The sequence below is a fragment of the Sarcophilus harrisii genome, chromosome 2, assembly GCF_902635505.1.
Source record: "Sarcophilus harrisii chromosome 2, mSarHar1.11, whole genome shotgun sequence".
NCBI lineage: Eukaryota > Metazoa > Chordata > Mammalia > Dasyuromorphia > Dasyuridae > Sarcophilus > Sarcophilus harrisii.
Window position 1 is genome coordinate 37,392,222 of NC_045427.1, and position 22,163 is coordinate 37,414,384.

General features: G+C 41.0%; 1 protein-coding gene across 1 annotated transcript; it reads right to left on the minus strand.

Moving 5' to 3' along the window:
* Window positions 1-6,325: 6,325 nt before the first annotated feature.
* Window positions 6,326-21,920, minus strand: LOC100915300 (lysosomal protective protein-like). Its single transcript, XM_031949222.1, has 13 exons — window positions 21,751-21,920; window positions 20,559-20,670; window positions 20,304-20,438; window positions 19,640-19,798; window positions 18,931-19,022; window positions 16,067-16,304; window positions 15,411-15,560; window positions 13,624-13,754; window positions 12,127-12,289; window positions 11,633-11,722; window positions 7,575-7,677; window positions 6,800-6,810; window positions 6,326-6,497 (listed from the first exon to the last, which is right to left on the minus strand). Exons 1-11 carry the CDS (start codon window positions 21,918-21,920, stop codon window positions 7,591-7,593), a joined length of 1,527 nt encoding a protein of 508 aa, XP_031805082.1. The 3' UTR covers window positions 6,326-6,497; window positions 6,800-6,810; window positions 7,575-7,590.
* Between the last annotated feature and the right edge of the window lie 243 nt (window positions 21,921-22,163).

Below are 22,163 nucleotides of genomic sequence, written 5' to 3' on the forward strand. Positions count from 1 at the left end.
GACCTAGCTCATTATTCTTTCCATTGAGCTAACCTGTCTTTATATATCTTGCATATAGCAGGTGCTTAATAAATAAATGTTTTGGGCAGCTAGATGGTGGCCCAATGGATAACGCTGAGCCTGGAGTTTGGCACACTCATCTTCCTGAGTTTGAATCCAGCCTCAGACACTTCAGGTTCCTCATCTGTAAAATGAGCTGGAGAAGGAAATGGCCAACGACTTGAGCATCTTTGCCAAGAAAACCCCAAATCGGTTACAAAGGGTCATATATATTTGCCCTTGTCAGAAATCGGGAAGTCCAGAGAGGGAATGGCTTTGGGAGGAAAGATAATGAGCTTGAATTTGGAAATGTTCGTATTTGTAATTACTATCCAGATAGAGGGAGGATGATTGAAGCAGGAGATAGGATCAAGGACCCAAATAGAGAGGCTCTAATATTGTCATTCCACCAGAACTGCCCTCTCCAAAGTTATCACTGATTTATTTGCCAAGTCCAGTGGCTTTCCCTCAGTCCTCATTCTCATTGATTTCTCTGTAGTCCTTGACATAGCTGGTCACTCTTTACTCGTTAATACTTTCTTCTCTCTGCTGGTTCTTCTCCTACATCCCTGATACTCCTCTTGTTTCCTTTGTTAGATCCTCCAGGATCACACCCTCTAACCATAAATGATGTAATATAGCCCCTAGGGGAGACAGCAATAATTTTAAGATCCCCTGATCTTAGGGGGCTTCTTTTCTAACAATAAGTCAGTGATTCTAAATCTTCTGGTTTTAGAATCTATAATCCCGAGGCTCTCTTATCTAAGAATGCTATTGTTCTGTTAATGATTATAAAATTCCTCTAGCCTAGGAATATAATAATATAATATAATACAATAAAGTCCTTTAGACTTTAGGGAAGATATATTAGTGATCCTGAGACTATTGTTCTAAGTTTGTCAATAATTTTCAAGTCTTCTGGCCTTAGAATAATTCTACAAACATTACTATCTGTTGGTCAGTGACAACCAATTCTTCAGACCATTCCTTGGTTCTACCCCTAGACCATAAAATTAGCATATATATAACATGAAAAACTAGATAAATGTGTCCACTTGCTTCTGTTTCTTTGCTAAATTCTCTTGGAATTTAGACCACTCCAATTGACATTACGATTACAATAAACTTTGCCCCCTTGACTTGGAAATGGGTTCAAACCTGAACATTCTTTTGAAACACCTTGTGATGCCAGTCTATGACCCTAACCTTTTGGGGTCCCTTCCCAACCTCAACATAAGTGTTTCTGGGGGGTTCTATCCTGGGCCGCCTTCTTCTTCCCTTGGTGATGGAGCTTTCAAAACTATCTTTTCTGCCTTAAACTCCCTGGTGACTTTTAATTTCAAATCTCCAACTATCTTTTAAATATCTTAAATTGGATGTCCAGTAGGCAGCTTTTAAAACTCAATTATATCCAAAATAGAAATCATCATCTTTCACCCTAATCCTCACCCTATCCTACCTTGCTTATTAATGTACAATACATCACCATCCTCCAAGTCCTCAGGCTCAAAACGTAGGAGTCAGACTGGATTCTTCACTATGTTACCTCCCCTCCCCCCCATATCTAAACTGTTGCCAAGGCCTATTATTTTTACTTTTGCAATCTCTCTCCTGTGTGTCCCCTCCTATCCTTTTACATTGCCCTTACTCTGGTACAGCCCCAGTCACTTCACACCTAGATTATTGCCTCAAATCTCTCCTCACTTCAATCAAATCTCCATTCACTCATTAATATCTGGTCCTGTCACACACACCCACTCAACAAATTTCAGTGTTTCTCCTTGCCTCCAGGATCAACTGCAAAATGCTCTGTTTGGCATTCAAAGCCCTTCATAACCAACTCCTCCCTTCTCCCACAAACACCTTTCCAGTCTTGTTACATCTTTCTCTGTCACAATTACTCTCAGAAGCTGACATTTCCTCCAGTTGGTTCTCTTGCCAAGTCACTCCCATCTCTGGGGATTCTCTCTGGTTGTCCCCTAGGTGTGGAATACTCTCTCTTTTCCACTGCAACCACTGACCTTTAAATCCCAACTAAAATCCATCTTTTACAGGACACTTTCTTCAACCTCTCTTAATTCTAGTACCTTCTCTCTCTTATTTATTTTGTACATAGCATATTTTAATTTAAAAATATTTATATTTAAAAAGTAATATTTGTTTTCACGTTATCTACCCTATTGCATTATAAGCTCCTTGAGGATAAAGACTATCTTTTGCCTTCCCTATTCTTCCCCCCCCCATTAGTTATTCCTTATTTATCTTGCATATCTTATCTTGTATTGTTTATCTTGTATTTATGTGTTTGCTGTTTGTTCTCAATAGATCATGAGCTCCTTTTTTTTTTGTCTCTTTGCATCCCCTGTGATTAACACAGTGCCTGGCACATAGAAGGTGCTTAATAAATGTTGATTGGTTGATTGGTGTTGACCAGAATTCTCATCTTCTGAGACTGGACCAAACAAAGAGAGAGTTAACTAAGTGGCCTATTGAGTTGATTTGAAGCATGTGGAATTAGAAAGGAGAGGCAGTTCACAACAGATGAAGTCACATAGTTTTTTATTCATCCTCTCATTTTTGTTTCCATATTGTATGCTTGTCTCTCTCTCTCTCTCTCTCTTTTTTAAGTTAGTTGATGAATTTCCTTTACAAATATATGGGTCTCTTCAGTTCAATTTGCAAACTGTATATGAGTACTCTATGCAGCTGTCCCTCTTCCTTTATATTGGAATTATTTCTACTTTTGGTTGTGGAGTCAGAAAGCCTGAGTTCAAGATTCATTTTAGATAATTACTATTAAAAAGTAAATGTTGAAAAAAATTATTATTATTGATGTGATCTTGAGCAAGTCTTTTAACTTACAAAAGCCTCAGTAAAATGAAGGTATGTGGGTTAGAGAATGCAAGAGAATCTCTGGATCTAAATCTATGCCCAATGATTTCATAAACCTCCAATGCCTCCCAAACTTCTTTCCCTTACATAATTTTAGGCCATGAGGTTCAATCTGCCCTTTCTGAGAACCCTTTGAAACCTGATTAATTAATAATAAAATCTCCTTTTTTCTGTCACAAATTCAGAAATTCCCCAGAATTTCCAGTTCTTCCTTGTTGATCAATATCAGGCCCAGAATCTTCCTGACTTTCTCCATCATTTGAAAGAACAAGCAGTGAATGTCTGAGTGACTTTTAAGCATAATAGACTATTGGACCACCAGGAAAACAGGGCCTTAATTAAGGAGGGTAGTTTGAAGTTTTCCCAATTGGGAAAAGAAAAGCTTATGTATCTGAAATTATTGGATTCCTATTCTGCATGGTAACCGGTGAAGTTTGCTGAATGAGTAGGTCAGATAAGCACAAATGAATGTGTCAGAGACTAGAAAAAGAACTGAGATCCAAAATTGTATAAGAAGATTCCCGAGATGCTCCCTATTTTTTTTTATTTAATAGCCTTTTATTTACAGGATATATACATGGGTAACCTTACAGCATTAACAATTGCCAAACCTCTTGTTCCAATTTTTCACCTCTTACCCCCCCCCCCCCCCCCCCCCCTAGATGGCAGGATGATCAGTAGATGTTAAATATATTAAAATATAAATTAGATACACAATAAGTATACATGACCAAAACGTTATTTTGCTGTAGAAAAAGAATCAGACTCTGAAATATTGTACAATTAGCTTGTGAAGGAAATCAAAAATGCAGGTGTGCATAAATATAGGGATTGGGAATTCAATGTAATGGTTTTAGTCATCTCCCAGAGTTCTTTTTCTGGGCATAGCTAGTTCAGTTCATTACTGCTCCATTAGAAATGATTTGGTTGATCTCGTTGCTGAGAAGGGCCTGATCCATCAGAACTGGTCATCATATAGTATTGTTGTTGAAGTATATAATGATCTCCTGGTCCTGCTCATTTCACTCAGCATCAGTTCATGTAAGTCTCTCCAGGCCTTTCTGAAATTATCCTGTTGGTCATTTCTTACAGAACAGTAATATTCCATAATTTTCATATACCACAATTTATTCAACCATTCTCCAACTGATGGACATCCATTCAGTCTCCAGTTTTTAGCCACTACAAAAAGGGCTGCCACAAACATTCGTGCACATATAGGTCCCTTTCCCTTCTTTATAATCTCTTTGGGATATAATCCCAGTAGTAACACTGCTGGATCAAAGGGTATGCACAGTTTGATAACTTTTTGAGCATAGTTCAAACTACTCTCAAAATGGTTGGATTAGTTCACAACTCCACCAACAATGCATCAATGTCCCAGTTTTCCGCATCCCTCAACAATCATCATTATTTTTTCCTGTCATCTTAGCCAATCTGACAGGTGTGTAGTGGTATCTTAGAGTTGTTTTAATTTGCATTTCTCTGATTAATAATGACTTGGAGCATCTTTTTATATGACTAGAAATAGTTTCAATTTCTTCATCTGAGAATTGTCTGTTCATATCCTTTGACCATTTTTCAATTGGAGAATGGATGCTCCCTATTTTCTCAACACCAGTGTAGTGGCTGGGGTCCCCTTCACATGTGAGTTTCCTGAAAGCTACTCTGGATTCAAGGAATATTGGAAGGCAGCATTCACTCAAAGATATATCTAACAGCCCTCATCTATCTGTTTCTTTAACACACAAACAGAAGAAACATCAACTCAAAGTAAAAGCCATTAAATCAGTGACTAAACAGATTTCTTCCTCGTGTGCATATTTCCCATGGGTCATCACAAAATCGGGAACATACACCAGGAATACTCATGTCCAGAGAACATACACATGAGGAACATTCCCAGGAAATATCACAGATCAGGGAAACTCCTTTTCTTGATTGTTTTTCTGAAGTGATGCTGATTTCTTCCAGTAATAAGGTCAGGCTGAGATAGTTTCTGCTATTGTTGCTGGTCACAGCTGGTTTTCTCTTGAACTTTTGCTGCTCTCCAGTTATTTTGTAGCCTTTTTCTCCCACTGTGGGGAAGGGTCTTTCAGCTCTTTTGTAAGATTGCCCCAGGAGCTTTGTTATCACTTTTGAAATGGAGATCTCTGCTTATAGTACCTAGCCTTCAGTAGCCAACCTGCCCACTAACTAGCTAGAAAGCCTCAGTCATTTAAGTCTGTCTTTTGAACTAAACTTCTCTCCTGCCACTTGAATCACCCCATTTTAAACTATTATTTGACTGAAGTCCTTTTAACTGCTGCCCTGGTTGCCCACCTGAGTCCCTGAAAATTATCCTCAAAGTTCTCAGTAAAATTACAAAGAAACTGAATGGAGCTGGGATAAGGATTCCTTTTAATCCCCATCATGCTCTTGGTCTATACAAATCACATTGGAAAGAAAATAAGAGAACTCAGTGTAGTTGATGACTTCTACCTAATAACCAAATAATACATATCTTGTACCAACATTTTCTCTACGATATTATATGACTGCAATTCACTGAATTCTGCACTCTCAGAGAATCAGACCTGCTAGGTGACCCAAAGGACAATGAAAAGATGGACAATGGGTATCAGCAGTCTATATAACCTTACAGTGACTTGTGGGAGAGAGGTGGTGGAAAGGGACATCAATGATCACCGAAAAAAGGTGTCTGGCTGGCTGTGTATGTAGCAAATGGGAAAGATAAGACACAACTTCAGTGCTGTCCTTGTGTCCCTGAAATATCAATCGAACCAGAGGAAGCCCTCTGGAATATTGGATAGATAAGCCATTGCTGAGAATCCCAGTGGAGGGGTCATGATAAGCATCTATGAGGGAAGTACCCCACACCCAATTGGGATTACAAGACCTCCCCAGAACACTAAGTACAATGCACATCACTGATTGAGCTTATAATTTTACAGAGGTTCATTATGAATAAATACCTTATCTGCCTGAAGGCAGGACACTGCAGAGAAAGGAGCAGCCACTTAACTGGTCTTGTGACCAGAACAAGTCTTTGTACCTTTTTAACTCTGCTTCCTCAACCATAAAATGGGAATAATGGTATTTGTGTTGCTTACCACACAAGGAAGACACATGGCAAAGCGTAAAGTGTTATATAGACGTGAGTTGGAGTGATGGGACTGGCTATTATTATCTCTTAAAGTTCCTTCTGTTTCTAAGATCTCCGAGTCTATGATTATGTCTCACTTCTACCCCCTGTTCCAGGAAGTACACAGCCTGAGGCACACCTCTGGAGATCTGGAGGTGAAGGAGAGGTGGTGGGGAGAAGGAGATAGAAGCTTGTCAGAGAGACTAATTCTCCCTAACTAGCAGAGGTTAGATGGAGACCAAGAACACATTTGGAAACAACTTTTTATTGTAGAAATTGAAATCTTTTTTAATCCTTGAAAACTTGCCGAGAGTTATTCATTTGGAGAAACTGGGATTGCTGGATGGGCTGCCAATCATGGGTGCTTTTCAAGGACCCCAGGCCTGCTATCAGGATTAGTAATAAGCAGCCTGGGAAGTACCTATGTGGGCAAAAAAAGAAAGAAGTTTCCAGAGAGAGAGAGAGAGAGAGAGAGAGAGAGAGAGAGAGAGAGAGAGAGAATATGAATGAGAATGTTTCTAATGCCCCTGATGATTGATATTTAACATAGAAATGTATGCTTTCAAAACATTTCTCCCTTCTCTGGAGTTTCTCAATGACTTAGTATTTAGGTATAATTATTATGAATGGAACAATAGATAGAGCTTTGGATTTCCAGGTGGAGGATCTGGTTTTGAGTTGTCATTTTGATACCTTCTCTTGGCAAGTCACTGAGTCACTTACCCTTTATGAATCTGAAAAAAAAGTAGGAAAAGTCAGGCATTCAAAACCTAATGTTGAAAGAAAACAGTTCTCTAACCCTAACCCCTCTATAAATGTGAGTCATCACATCACTTCTTTAACATTTTAGGTTTTAGTTTAAGGGCTTTATAAATATCTTATTTGATCTTCATAATAACCCTGGTAAGTAGGTGCTACCATTTTACAGCTTGGGAAACTGAGGCAGAGAGGCAAACAGAAGTGTTATCCGATTTGCCTAGAGTGACACAGGTATACTAAATTGTGAAGCCAAATCTGAAATTACATCTTTCTGAGAGCAGGCTTGGTGCTCTATCTCCTGTCATCATTTTACAGATGATCCAGAAAAATTAAGTGATCTACTCAACATTACTTGGTAGATTTGTGGGAGAATTGGGACCTACATCTCAAATAACCTCAGCTCTGAGTCCCCCTCCTCCCACAACTGGCTCCCTCCTTCTTACGGCTGTCTCCCTCTTTCTATCAGTTTTCTGTATTCCTGCCCTTCCTTTAAAAAAACAAACAAACAAACCAAAAAACCTGGTCCAGGAAGCCACAATGCAGTAACAGCTCAGGTGTCATCAAAGGCCATACCCAGTATGTGAAAGAAGGCAAGGGTCACAGGAAGTGAAATCCAGGAGCAGAAGCTACCCACCAGTTCTGTGTGTGTGTGTGTTTTTTTTTCCCTCCCTTCCCCTCACACCCTCTCTACATTGCAAGTAATTCAATATATATTAAATATTTGCCCACTAGTTCTTACCAGCAGCAGGGTAAGATCACAGGTATGTGGTGTTCTTGAGGAAACACTCAAACATCTTCAGAGCCTGAGCTGGTCGGTACTGGGGAACCATGTGTCCAGAACCCTGTGAGTCAGAAAGAGAGGTAAAGAGGACTCCAGAGCAGAATCCAAATGGAAACAAGTTCCCCAAATGTGTGAAAGCAGGGTCCTGTGGCCAGTGTGTCAGATGTAATAGGGATGAGGCAATCCCAGGTATCACTGTCTGAAGTCATGCCTAGGAGATGGGAAGATGTGGAGCTAAGCGAGATCTCTTGGCTTGAGCTAAAGTTATTCATGAGATACCAGTAACACCACAGAAAGATGGCAGCCAAACGTACCTGCTTGCCCAGAGGACCACCCAAACCTAACTAGATGCACTTCAATCACGTTCTGCTACAGGCAGAAGCCAGAGTACTGGGGACAGGAATATCCAGATTCAAATTCTGCCTCAGACACTTACTTAGCTCTATTATCTTGGGCAAGTCATTAAATCCTTACCAGCCTCAGTTTACTTCTCTGTCAAATGGAGACAAAAATAATAATAGCCCCACCCTTCTTAGAGTTGTTGTGAATATAAAATGAGATAATATATCTAAAGTGCTTTGTCAATCGTAAAGCATTAGATAGATGCTAGCTTATTATTAATTTGTACAGCTAAAACCACAAATGCTAGATGGAATGGATGTATATGGGGCAGGTAGACAGCACAGTGCATAGAGCACCAAACTGGGAGTCAGAAAGATGAGTTCAAAAAAGTATAACATTTATAGTGGGACCTGGACAACATTAACTCCAACTGGAAAGAAAGAAAAAAAGAGAAAGGAAGGAAGGAAGAGAGAGAGAGAAAGGAAGAGAAAGAAAGAAAGAGGGAGAGAGAGAGAAAGAAAGAAAGAGGGAGAGAGGGAGAGAGAAAGAAAGAGGGAGAGAGAAAAATAGGGAGAGAGAAAGAAAGAAAGAGAGAGAGAGGAGAGAAAGAAAGGGGGAGAGAAAGAAAGAGGGAGAGAGAGAGAAAAAAGAAAGGGAGAGAAGAAAAAAAGAGGGAGAGAGAAAGAAAGAAAGAGGGAGAGAGAGAGAAGAAAGAGGGAGAGAGAGAAAGAAAGAGGGGAGAGAAAGAAAGAAAGAGGGAGAGAGAAAAAAAGAGGGAGAGAGAGAAAAGAGGGAGAGAGAAAGAAAGAAAGAGAGAGAGAAAAGAAAAAAAGAAAGAGGGAGAGGGAGAGAAAAAAAGGGAGGAAAAAGGGAGAGAAAAAAGAAAAAAAGAGGGGAGAGGGAAGAAAGAAAGAGGAAGAGAGAAAAAAAAGAAAGAGGGAGAGAGAAAAGAAAGAAAGAGGGGAGAGAGAAAAAAAAAGAGGGAGAGAAAGAAAAAGAAAGGGGAGAGAGAGAAAGAAGAGGGGGAGAGAAAGAAAGGGAGGGAGAGAAAGAAAGAAAGAGGGAGAGAGAGAAAGAAAGAGGGGGAGAGAGAGAGAAAGAAAGAAAGAGGGGGAGAGAGAGAAAGAAAGAAAGAGGGAGAGAGAGAAAGAAAGAAAGAGGGAGAGAGAGAGAAAGAAAGAAAGAGGGGAGAGAGAGAAAGAAAGAAAGAGGGGAGAGAAAGAAAGAAAGAGAAAGAAAGAGGGGAGAGAGAGAAAGAAAGAGGGAGAGAGAGAAAGAAAGAGGGAGAGAGAAAGAGGGGAAGAAAGAAAGAAAGGGGAAAGGGAGAGAAAGAAAGAAAGAGGGGAGAGAAGAAGAAAAAGAAAGAAAGAGGAGGGAGAGAGAGAAAAAAGGGGAGAGGAGAAGAAAGAGGGAAGAAGAAAAAAAGGGAAAGAAAGAAAGAGGGAGAGAAAAAAAGAGGGGAGAGAGAAAAAAAGGGGGAGAGAGAAAAGAAAGAAAGAGGAGAGAGAAAAAAGAAAGAGGGGGGAGAGAAAGAAAGAAAGAGGAAGAAAAGAGGGAGAGAAGAAAGAAAGAAAGGGAGAGAGAAAAAGAAAAAGAGGGGAAAGAGAGAGAAAGAAAAAAGAGGGAAGAAGAGAGAAAGAAAAAAGGGGGGAGAGAGAGAAAGAAAGAGGGAAAAAAGAAAGGGGGGAAAGAAAAAAAAAAGGGAAAGAGAAGAAAGAAAGAGGAAAAGAGGAAGAAAAGAGGGAGAAGAAAGAGAAAAAAAAGGAAAAAAAGGGAAAAAAATTTAAAAAAAAAGGGAAATAAAAAAGGGGGAGAAAAAAGAGGGAAAAAAAAAAAGAAAGAAGAAGAAAAAAAGAAAGAAAAGAGAAAGAGAAAAAAAAAAAAAGGGAGAGAGAGAGAAAGAAAGAGAGAGAGAAAGAAAGAGGGAGAGAGAGAGAAAGAAAGAAAGAGGAGAGAGAGAGAGAAAGAAAGAGGGAGAGAGAGAGAGAAAAGAGGGGCAGAGAGAGAGAGAGAATAGAACAGAATGGATATATATAGAACCTTGTGAATCTTCTGTTCCAATCAGACTTATCTAGTCCTCTTCCCTCCACTCCAACTACCATCTACAACACAAAGAGGCCGATAGTATAGAGAAGCTACAGTCAGGTACATTATCTCTTCTCTAGAGGCAAGTCAACAGAGGATGTAAGAGAATAGAGATTGTATTTTTTAATCTTTGAATTCTCACCATGTAGCATGGCTTTATACATAGTAGGTACTTAGCAAATGCTAATGGCTTTTGAGCCCTTTTGACTTTGATTTTTCGTTCCCCCCTTTGCCTTCTTGAGAATCTTAAGAGCATAGTAGTAAGATTATTTTTCCTGGCTCCCATTCTCTTCAGCAACACTTCCATTCCCATATAACCAGAAGAAGAAACATTAAAGTTGACCTCACTCCTTGTTCTGCTAGTATAGTCTAGGGACCCTGGGGATCCTAGAGGCCAAATATATTTTCATAATAATCCTAAAATGTTTTAATTTTGAATGCAGTAAAAATCCATAGAATAACCAATGATAAATACTTATTAAGTGTCTGATATGTGTTAATCACTGTGCTAAGCACAAGGGATACAAAAAGAAACAAAAGGTAGTCCTTCCTTCAAAGAGCTTACAGTTGAAGGGAGAGACAAAATACACACAAATAGATAAATATAACCCATGTGAGCAAAGCTCTTTGGTTGGGTTATAATTTTTAAGGTTGTCCATCATATTGTATTCTGTATTTTTTAACTTTTTATTTCTTAAAGGCAGAATCAATTCACTGGGAGATGGGATCTATAAATGATTATATGATGCAACAAAGAAACAAACCTAGGACAAAAGAAATCATTCAAATAACAGCAAAAGAAGGATACTAAATATTTAGGCTCTAATTGCTCTTAAAAAAAAAACTCAGATTGTTAAAAAAAAAAATTAAAAGTGTGAAGGGGTCCTGAGACCAAAAAGCTTAAAAACACTAATCTAGTCCAATCTCTTCCTTTTACAGAAAAAGAGACCGAGTGAAGGTCACACTATCACATAAGGAGAGCTTAAATAATAAATCTAGGACCTTTGGCTCTAAATCCAAATACCTCTTCACTCTGCCTAGCTGCCTCTGTCCATTAATACCTAGTTCTGATGTTTTCATTAGGTTTCTCTTGGAAAGATTCTCTCCCTTTCAGCAGTCCTCCAGGAGAACAAGCATGGGTTCAAATCCTGCAAGAGCTTGCAGATTAAAGTATACTTAAAAAAAAAAAACTTTTTCAGGGTCTTTTTTGGGGGGGAGGAGATCTATATTTCTTTTTGCAATGTGACTCTTTTCTATTAAAGCTTTTTATTTTCAAAGCATATGTATGGGTAATTTTTCAACATTGACCCTTGGGAAACCTTGTGTTCCAAATTTTCCCCTCCTTCCCCCATCCCCTCCCCTAGATGGCAAATAAGCCAATATATGTTATTCTATTGCAACATGACTTTTATGGAAATATTTTGCACAACTTCATATGGACCTTCTCATGAAGGGCAAGGTGGGGTAAGAGAGGGAATCTGGAACTCAAAGTTTTACATGTAATTGAAAAAATAAAAATATTAAAAAGGGGGAAAAGAGTTGTCCCATTCTCTGTAGAATAGTGGTGAGCAGGGGAGAGGGTACCTTACCTTGACAGTAAGAAAGGTGATTTGCTCATATTCCTTGAAGAATCCTGCAACCTGCCTTTGATAGTACCAGGGCTGATAGGTGGTCATCACCTGTGAGAACCAGAGAAAGGGGGGACAAACAGTAAATTTCATAAGCACTTACTAAATACTTACTGTTCCCTGGGCTCAGCTAGACAGAATGACACAAAATCATCGACCTCCAGCATCCTCCTCATTCCCTCAAAGCAACTTTAAGAGTATTGTCTCAGCTATCCCCTGAAATTGTGGCTACTAGAGAGGAGGAGATGACTCTGAAGCATTTAGTCTGAACCTCAACTTCTAGCTACTTTTTCAAAGTACATCTCCCCCACACCAGAAGGCAGGCTGTTCTTTTGTAACTTCTTTTAGAAATCTTATCTTCCTAGATACAAATGTGTCCTAAACAGGAGGTTCCCATACTGTTTCCAAGCCCTCCACCCTGACCTTGCAGTTCAACCACCCCCTTCTGTTCTCACAGGCTGATTCAAGGACTCCACAAACTTCTCTGCTCCCAAGAAGTTGCAGGCCATGTCAGTGTCCCCATTGTACACCAAGATACGGACGTTGCTCTGTAGTAACTCCTGGTAGAAGGGAGCCATGTCCATGTATTGCCTCTGGTATTGAGAAGTCACCTGGGTACTGGAGGGAGGAAGAGGAAAAGGAGGAACAGATCAAAAAAACTATAGAAGAGGTAGATTGAGGGTCAAAACAAATCAATATCAAACCAAAATTAATAAATATTTATTGAACGCCTAATCCATGCCAGGCACTGTGCTGGGAATTAAAAAAAAAAAAGCAAAAGATAGTCATCTTTAAGGAGCTCTTAATCCAATGGAGACGATAATATGAAAACAAAAATTTAAAAAGCAAACTACATATAGAAAAGATAGGAAACAATTAACAGAGGGAAGGCACTGGAATTAAGAGGGTTTCAGAGGGCTTCTTGTAGAAGATGGAATTTTAATTGGGATTTAAAGGATGCTAAAGAGGTCAACAATCAGAACGGAAGGAGAGTGTCCCAGACAAGGGGGATGGAGAGTGAAAATGATTGAAATCCAGGGATGTGAGTACATGGATGGGAATTAAGGTTCTAAAACTTTAATCCCACAATCCCAGGGAGACCCCTTTGAATATTTGAGGACAGTGCTCACGTTTTTAATCTCTAGGACCCTTTTCTTAACCCTCACCCTACTTTCTGTAGCTCAGGAGCCTGAGGCTAAGAGCCCTGGGAATTTCATTGCCAAACTGTTGGCTTTGTCACTAGCATTGAGCTTGGAGCCACCATGGGGGAAGGAGATAGATGTGGCAACTACTGAAGACAAGGAAGAGAAAATTCTCATCACCCAAGAACTTAGCCTTGTCAAGTGGCTCAACAACAGAAATGGTTATAGTTTATTAATAAACTATATTTTTATATAGTAAAGAAGGTACTGTGATTGAATGAATGAATGAGGATTTATTAATCCCTCACGAAATTCTAAGTTCTAGGGATAATAGGAAATGGGAATTAAAATAACCATTATCATGATGACCATGGAACTTTTCCATTGATTTAAAACTGAAATCTCCTACATATGTGTCTCCTCCATTAGAATGTTAGCTCCTTGAGAATATTGTCCCCATTTTTATTTGTACCTTCAGTACTTAGCACAGTGCTCTGTACATTTTAAGTGCTTAATAATAGCTTTTTCATTAAACTCATTCATCTGTTCATTGCTCATCAGTTTCTTGATCTGAACTCAACAATTTCTCTCCATGCAAAACAATCTTCCCATTTAGCCTTCTCCCTCCACCATGTGTGTGTGTGTGTGTGTGTGTGTGTGTGTGTGTGTGTGTGTGTGTATTTGTTCTTGTTAGTAAGCCCCAAAGGAAATCACCCAAAGTTCCACTGGGAGCTTGAGCAACGACTATGTAGTCATTTGAAGGACCAAGAGACTTTTCCCTATGCACAGAACAGCAAAAGGCTGACTCACCTGCAAAGCTCCCAGTTGGGAAGGAATCCAGGGATGTGGAGGGCCTGTCTCACATTGTTTTGGTTCAACCACACATACATAGCTGTGGCATTGATGCACTTGGGAACTCCTGGGATGGGGGCTCCAGGGGGCTAATGGCCAACAAGGGAAAAGGGAGGAAACATGTCAAAAGCCCAGAAACCTCTGGAACGGATTCTTGAGTTGCTCCCTCCCACGCCTCCTACCCAAGACTGAACCTTCACAAAATGCTCTTTGAGATTTATTCATTTTCCCTTTTAGGGTGCCTCTCCCCTCTCTAACAACACCAAGTTTCCTTTTTAACCCCTCATCCCAAGACCATCTCTTCCTTTCCAACTGTGCTCCCATCACAGTAATAATACGGACCTCATTTCATTCTCACAATTCTGTAAGTAGTATAAGTATCATCTATTTTAGAGATAAGAAAATTGAATGAAGGTTACAAGACCAGGGCTCTTTCAACTATATCAAATACCTCCCTCTATCCAGGGTATAGCAGAGGCAGTTTCAAAAAGGAAATAGATGGTAAGGAAAATAGATGGAACCCAGGTAACTTTAAAATCTCAAATCATTCTTGAGTGATACTTCCTGGGAGACCCTGGGCTAGGCACTGAAGGAGATTCAAAAGTCAGATGAGACAAGGACAATTCTAGAGTGAATGAATGAATGGATATAGCACTTGTTAAGTGCTTGCTTTGTATAAAAGTGGTGAGCTCTGGAAATACAAACAGAAGTACAACAGTGCTCACTTTCAAGAAGCCCATATTCTGAGTAGGGGGTCATGACACACACAAATAACTATGATATGAAAATAAAATATATTAAATGCATAATAATCATGTTGGAGAGGGTCATATATGAAGATCATCATGAGGACCTAGAAAGGAAAAGTCATTACTGGCCTGGGTGGATCAGAGAAAGCTTTTGAGTGGAGGTAGAGTATGAATTGGGCTGCAAAGAATAAGGAATTTAACATGTGAAGAGGGAAGAGGAAGGCATTTCAGGCAAAATCTTTAGAAGGGTATGAATATCACCATTATTGACGTTTCTTTTGAACTTGTACAAATTTTAGGTTCAGTCTACTCAGCACACACATCTCTCCTCGACTCCACCCTATTAGGGCCAAGGTTTCCTTGGTACAAAATGTTCCCAGTAAACTGTTACAATATATTTTTATCCTATTAGATCAAGAACTCCCTTGAAAACATAATTTTTTTTGGATAATCGCATCTTAAATCAATTGGTTTCCTTTGAAATACTAGATTTATTTCATGCATTTAAAAATATGATTCTGAGAAGGGCCCTGGAGGTTTTACCATAATACCAGAGGTCTATGACATAAGAAAGGGTAAGAATCCCTCCATTAATTTGATTAGCATCTTGAGATCCACCTCTGTGCCTCTTTTTATGCTAGTGCCTGCTAGTACCTTGCTCTTAATGTTTGTTGAATTAAATTGGAATCCCTTCTTTTCTTCTAATTAAATTTCAGAGATATTAACAATCGCTCTCCTCAAATCACATAATATTAGCACTGAAAAATATTGTAAAGGTCATTTAATCAAACCCCTTCATTTTATAGATGAAGACAACGGTGTCCCCAAAAGTTAGGTGAGTTGAGTTGGGACCTGATCTGGCTCCCAACTCCAAATCTGTCCCTTTTTCCATCACACCATGAGGTGAACCCCTTTTCAGGGCTGCTGCCCAGCAGGACTCAGACCAGCTCAGACCAAGCCTGCCCTGTGCTAACTTACCGGGTCATTCTTACTTACCGGGACAGCCACATTGAACTGGTATTGGCGATACAGGTTGCTCATGTCAGCCGCATAGCGCTCCTGGTATCCCGTTGCCCCCCAACATGGCGCGTACAGGTTGTAGATATTGAGACCCACACCCTGGATCATTCTGTAAGCCTCCAGGATCTGTGGAAAGAGCAGGTGGGGGGCTCTGTTAGACTGCCCACACTTTCTGGTCCCGGTTCTCTTCTTTCCACCACTGCCCACCCGAAAACTGCCCATCCCTAGGTAGCCCTGCCCAAGGTAAGGATGGGGTGGGATGGAGAGTAGTGGGATTAGGGTAATCTGGTTCAGAGATTACCCAATAAGAGGGAACATGTACTCCCCCAGCGTTGTCCAGACTAGAACCTCTGAGATCCCAAAGGCTCTCTTGCCTCCCAAGTGCAAAAATTAGGTTGCCCTCCGAGTTCTGGGGCACTTGCGCCCGAGTTTCATCCCGGAGCCTCCCAGATCTGGGGTCGGGCTATACCTTCCTGGGGAAGGGTCCCCCTCCGTCCCCCGCCCCTCCCAGCCCAGGAATCCACAGAAAGGGGGAGAACTAAGAGGCCGGCTCATGGCTGGGGTTTAGGGGCAGCCCGTGCGCCCCTCCGGCCGGCCTCCGAACCTCCTGGGCCGGGGAAGGTAAGGCTTACGGAATCTAGGCACTGCTCCTGGGTGCTGTTATAGAAGTTGCAGACGCCCTCGGAGCAGCAGTAGGTGTTCAGGGACTCCCAGAGGCTGCGGGCAGAGTGAGAGGGGAGTGAGAAGCGGAGGAGGCGCGCGGGGGCTTGCGCTCGGTCCGCCCCCAGAGGGAGTTTGCAGCTAGGGCAACCCGAGCCATCCTCCAATCCCCAGGGGCACGGCGGAGGGGGGGGGGTCTCAGGCCACCACCTCCTTGCCACCCTTGCGTTACTGATCTCTGAGACTCAGTCATCCTCCAGGCAAGTGGTTGGTTCCTTCCCCTGGGCTGGAAGCAGCGACCCTATTTGACACCATTATCATTTCTGATGGTCCGCATTCGAATAAGGGCGACCACTTTGGGGCAGTCAGTATTCACACTAATTGGGAGCTGGCTGGGATCTCGGTAACCCCCCCTGCTCCCCAGGTTCAGTTTGCTCATCTATAAAATACCAAGGTCAGCAAAATGTTTGACAATTATTTTCTTGCTTGATCCTCTCAACAACCTTGGACTTGGACTCTATAATGTGTTTCACCTCGAAAAATGGAGCATCCTAGAGCCCATTAGGCTTGAATTAAGAGATGAGAATCATCCTGGGGGCTCGTCCATTTAATCAACCAATAAGCCAACGAGCATTTGTGTAGCCCCCTCTATGTACCCAGGCCCTGCGCAGGGAGCTTAAATTCTACTGAGAGCTTTGGGACGCCCCATATAGAGGCACTTTTCGTGGGAGGAACAGGAAACAAAGCAGGAGCCCTGCACTAAGATATGGCTGATCAGAAATTTGGTGCATGAATGCAAAGGGATGTCACTGAACATATAGAGAATGCAAGGAGGTGTGGAATAATGCAAAGTGGAGGAAATGAAATCATAGACACAGAGCACAGCGTTATAAATGGAAAGAGTACCCATAACACCAGCAAAAAAAGCAATCAAAACTGAACGTTCTCTGGTTATATCCACTGAGCTGAACTCCAGAAAAAGAGATGGAGGAAGCAGTTCCCTTCCTCCTTTGCAGAAATGCAAGTAGGAAGGTGCAACCCAGTACATTTTGTTGGTTAGTTTACCAAGTGGGTAATCTGGTTGCATCTCAAACATCAATAGATCCATGAAAGGCATTGTGTTTTACTGGAAAGAACCTTTATATTCCTATAGCCTAGAAGGCCAGGTACATAGTGGGTGCATACTAAATACTTGATGACTGATTGGCTGACTGGTAGACAGAAGATCTCCATTAGTATTCTTGTAGCATTTTCCCTTCCTCTTTCTTTTTATTTTTCATTATAAGGGATGGCTCATTGGTGGAAAGAGATGAAGGGACTAAACTAGTGCAAGTGATTAGAGCCCTGGGTTTGGAGTCAGGAAGACTCAAGTTCAAAAAAAAAAGTTCACTAGCACATGCTTACTAGTTCCTCCTCTCCCCTGCCACCCAAGATTTTTACCCTTTGACAATCTTAGTTTCCTCATCTGTGGGGGCAATAATAGCAGTCACTCCCAGGGTTGTTGAGAGGATCAAGTAAGAAAATAATTGTTATCAAATTGTTAGTCTTAAAAATGAAAAGGGAGAACTCGCCACTAATGAAGAGGAAATTAGAGTAATAATTAGGAGTTACTTTGCCCAACTTTTTGACAATAAATTCAATAACTTAAATGAAATGGGATAATACCTTCAAAAATATAGCCTGCCCAGATTAACAGAGGAAGAAGTAAATTGGTTAAACAGTCCCATTTTAGAAAAAGAAATAGAACAAGCTATTAATTAACTCCCTAAGAAAAAATCCCCAGGAACAGATGGATTTACGTGTGAATTCTGCCAAACATTTAAAGAACAATTAACTCTAATGCTACATAAACTATTTGAAAAAATAGGGAATGAAGGAGTCTACCAAATTCTTTTTATGACACAGACATGGTACTGATATCTAAACCAAGTAGGTTGAAAAGAGAAAGAAAATTATAGACCGATTTCCCTAATGAATATTGATGCTAAAATTTTAAATAAAATATTAGCAAAAAGATTACAGAAAATCATCCCCAGGATAATACACTATGACCAAGTAGGATTTATACCAGTAATGCAGGGAAAATAATTGTCCAACACTTCGCTGACTTTAAAGTCACTGCTAAAGCTCTTAGGAAGGAGAGATTAAAAACAAGAGATATTAAAAAGATTTAAAATTTTTACAACATTCAAAGCCACTTTGGGGGTACACAGAAATGAATAAAATGGGCCCAGTTCTATTGGAATTTTTAATCCTAGAGGGAAAATAAGATATATATGACTCTGATGATCAGAGTAGCAATGGCTTATAACTAACTGGCAAAGTGCTTTATATCCAAGATCTCCCTGGATCTTATAAAACCTACGGGAGAGCTCAGGGAAGGACAATCTCCATTTCATAGAAGAGAAAACTGAATCCCAGAGAAGTTTGACCAAAACTATGTAGATTGTGTCCACTCAATAATACTAATGGAGGTCATCTGTCTACCAGTCAGTCAATCAATCATCAAGTATTTATTATGTACCTACTATGTGCCTGGCCCTTCTAGGCTACAGGAATATAAAGGCTCTTTCCAGTAAAACACAATGCCTTTCCATTTGGTCCATCTTGGTGCAATTTCTTTCCTCACAATTGCAGTATCTATTGCCTTCTTAATTTTTTTTTTAAACAAATAAGCTTGTCTGTCTGTCCCTGCCTTTTCCTCAAGCAAGCAATGCATTCCGGGCTGCATGAGATGGGGGAGGGCAAGGCAACTTCCAACCTTTCTGAAGTTTGGAGGGGAGAAGGATAGGATAAAAAGGGAGAGACAGACTCACAAAATTCCCTCTGAGCTTACTTGTCTCCAATGATGCCATGGTAGTAACTGAACTCAATCAGCGTCTCATCATTGAGCTGGTAGTTGTTCATTCCATTCCCTACACCAAAGCCCTGGATGAGAAAGAACACTATGTAAATGCAGGAAGCCCCAGCACAGGCAGGCTCCACTGCTCTTCCATCCCAGATCCTCCGTGACCAAAACACATTAGCTGAAGAGAGACAGATTCCTTCATGTTAACTTCTGGGTTGGAAGATTAGCTGGTAACTGGTTCAGACTCGGACAGAACTCCCTGGGATGTATGGGGTGTTCCTGAGGACCAGCACCTCTGAGATGAATCATTTTTGATCCTATTTGAGATTTTCTTGGAAAAGATACTAGAATGTTTTGCACAAGCCTCAAACCTGTCAGTGAGTTGGGGGAAATCTGCCCCAAGGATGTTAAAACTTTCCCTGGTGGAATGGGTGATAAGAACAATTTATTCCAGTGGCCACAAAGGCAGCTCAAGCAAACACTGGGGAATGCTTAGAGCTTGGTCATCTACTGTGTGCTGGGCCATTGCCAATTGCCTTGACTTTTGTCCTGCCACTGGACTTCAAAAACTTGGGAAGAAAGACTGCACCTGACAATTTAGTGCAACTCTGTCTCATTTCAACCCAATTCATGCACAAGTCATATCATTGCTCCTCTTCACAAATGAAGGATAAATAATAATAACATCTATACTGACCTTAAAGTTGATGGAGGCTGGACCCTTAACAATCTGAGCACTGAGAGAGGGCACGTAGACCCCAGCATAGCTCTCTCCGAACACATAGAAGTCATTGCTGGTGAAGTTGGGGAACTTGGCGAAGAAGCTCTGTAGAGCCTGGTAATTATCAGCTGCCACCTACAGACCCAAACCAAATGGTCATAGAGTCACAGAAAATCAGAGTCGTAAGGGACCTTGGAGAATAGAATGTCAAAACCAAAAGAGATTTTCTTTAGAGCACTAAATGTTAGAGCTGGAAAGAAATAGAGATCTAGAGCAAAGAATGGTAGATGAAAGAAAACTTAGGAAATAAAATGCTAGAACATGGAATGAGTGGACAAAACCTTTGAAGACAGAATGTGTGAGCTCATCAATGTGACTATAGGAGTTGGAAGGGACCTAAGAAAATAAAATATTACAATACAGAGAGACAGCTGGAGGGAGTTTCTTAGAACATGGAATGACAGCTGGAAAGAATCTTAGCAGATAGTATCATAGAAGGCTAGAGACTTTGAGACCATCTAATCTAAACCTTTCTCGACTTATGATGGGGCCATTTTGTTCTTGGATTTAAAAGTACTTGAGCCATCCTCCTCCCACTCTCACACAATAGGCTCTGTCCCTTTTCTTCATGTCCACTTACCTGCTGATCATCAATTTTATAGTTCTGGCTAGAAGAGTAGGAATAACCCACTCCAGCTGGTGACTCCAGGTACAGCACATTAGCCACTAGATTCCAGCTATAGGGGTTCATGTAGAGGGAACCATCATCATTTATCTGCACAGAAAGAGAGAGACAGATGGTATTGGCCCGCACAAAGCCACCACTCACTGTTTCAGATTGGAAGCCAGGACATAAAGGAAACCTCCCCAAACCTGGAAATTTCCCCATCCTCACCCTGAAGGGACCATTCTCTGCCAATAAGCCTTCCATGGAACTGCAACCAGGGCCTCCATTGAGCCAAAGCACCAAGGGGTCAGACTCCGGGTTTCCTTGGGATTCCACAAACCTATAAGGTCAGGAAGAGAAAAATCCATCTTCTCTGATGAAGTAGACAGCTTTTCTAAATAAAAACAGGTTCACAGAGAAGGCTTCTTGTTCCTGAGAATAATGGAGAATGGAATGGGAATTTGGGAGTTAACCATGAATTTTTGTATTGGCCAGATATATATGAGGAAATTACTTGAATGCCTTTAAAAAATCACTGTAACACAACATTAGGGCTTGGTCTGACACTTGTAAAACTGGAAAAGTTCCAGTATCCAGTCTCAGCCCTTCTCCCAGTGGTACAGTGATTATACTCTTGTCTCCTGGGAGTTAGAAGTTTTTTGGGGGGATGGTTAACTCTTCATCTTTCCTTTCCTTGTCTGTTCCTTTGCACCATGTCCAGCCCCTTATCTCTTATATTTTGTTGATTAATTGAGAATAGGATCAGGAAGTTTTTCTTTTCTATTGGGAAGGGGTTGAGTGGTTGACTTAGGATCATAAGACCATAGGATGTGGACCTGGGAGGGAACTTTGAGATTATCTTGTTTGATTTCATCATTCTAAGAAGGAATATGAACTCCCAAGAAGTTAAATAACTTTTCCAAGTTCACATAGCTAATAGAAGGCAGAGATAGAATTTGAAGACCTACTTCTCCTTCTATAAGACCACAATGTGGTCTCTGACCTCATTCTCTTCCCTTACCCTTTTCTGAGTTTCCAATGCATCACATGGAACTTTAATGAGTGATACCCTTGGAATCTCAGCCTCAAGCCTAGAATCCTCAAAGGGATCCATGGAGAGATTTCTAGGGATCTGTGAATTTAGGAATTTAGATTGACATTCACATTGATTTCCTTTGTAAGCCCATATATTTTATTTTACACATTTAAATACATGATTTTGAGAAGGGTCCACAGGCTTCCCTAGTCTGTCCAAAGGGCCCGGGATATACAACAGTTTTATCCCAAAAGCTTGGGTGATAACAGAGCAGAGGCAGGGATCCTGATCAAGGAGATTGAAACTGCCATCTTTCCCCCCAGTACTGATGCTGTCTGGCCCAGACCAGTCTAAATCTGATCCCTCTCATGTCCAGGAACTCACCAGTAATGGAAGTATTTGTCCAAGCCAGCCTGGAGGTAGCCAGACCATTGCTTGAAGTTGGGCAGCTCAGCCAAGCCGGGCAGCGAGGTGATAAGGTCTGGGGCGTATTGGCTGGTGCTGAGGCCCCAGCAGAGGCCAGAGAGGACCAGGAGGCTGCACAATAGCTTCATGGTGGCTGGCCTCTAGGACTGGAGCGCCCCACCAGCTTCTCCCACTTTTATAGTCCTGCTGCTGTTTGTTCCATTGATAACTACTGATAGACATGACCTGCAGGCCAGCTTGGTACCAGCCACTGAACTGCTCACCTGGGGAGGGGGGCAGGTTTCGCCTTGAATGTCATCAAGATTTACAAAGAGTAGCCCCAGTCCCTAATCTTCTAGAGGGGGTAGAGTACGGGGTTATTCTGGGAACAG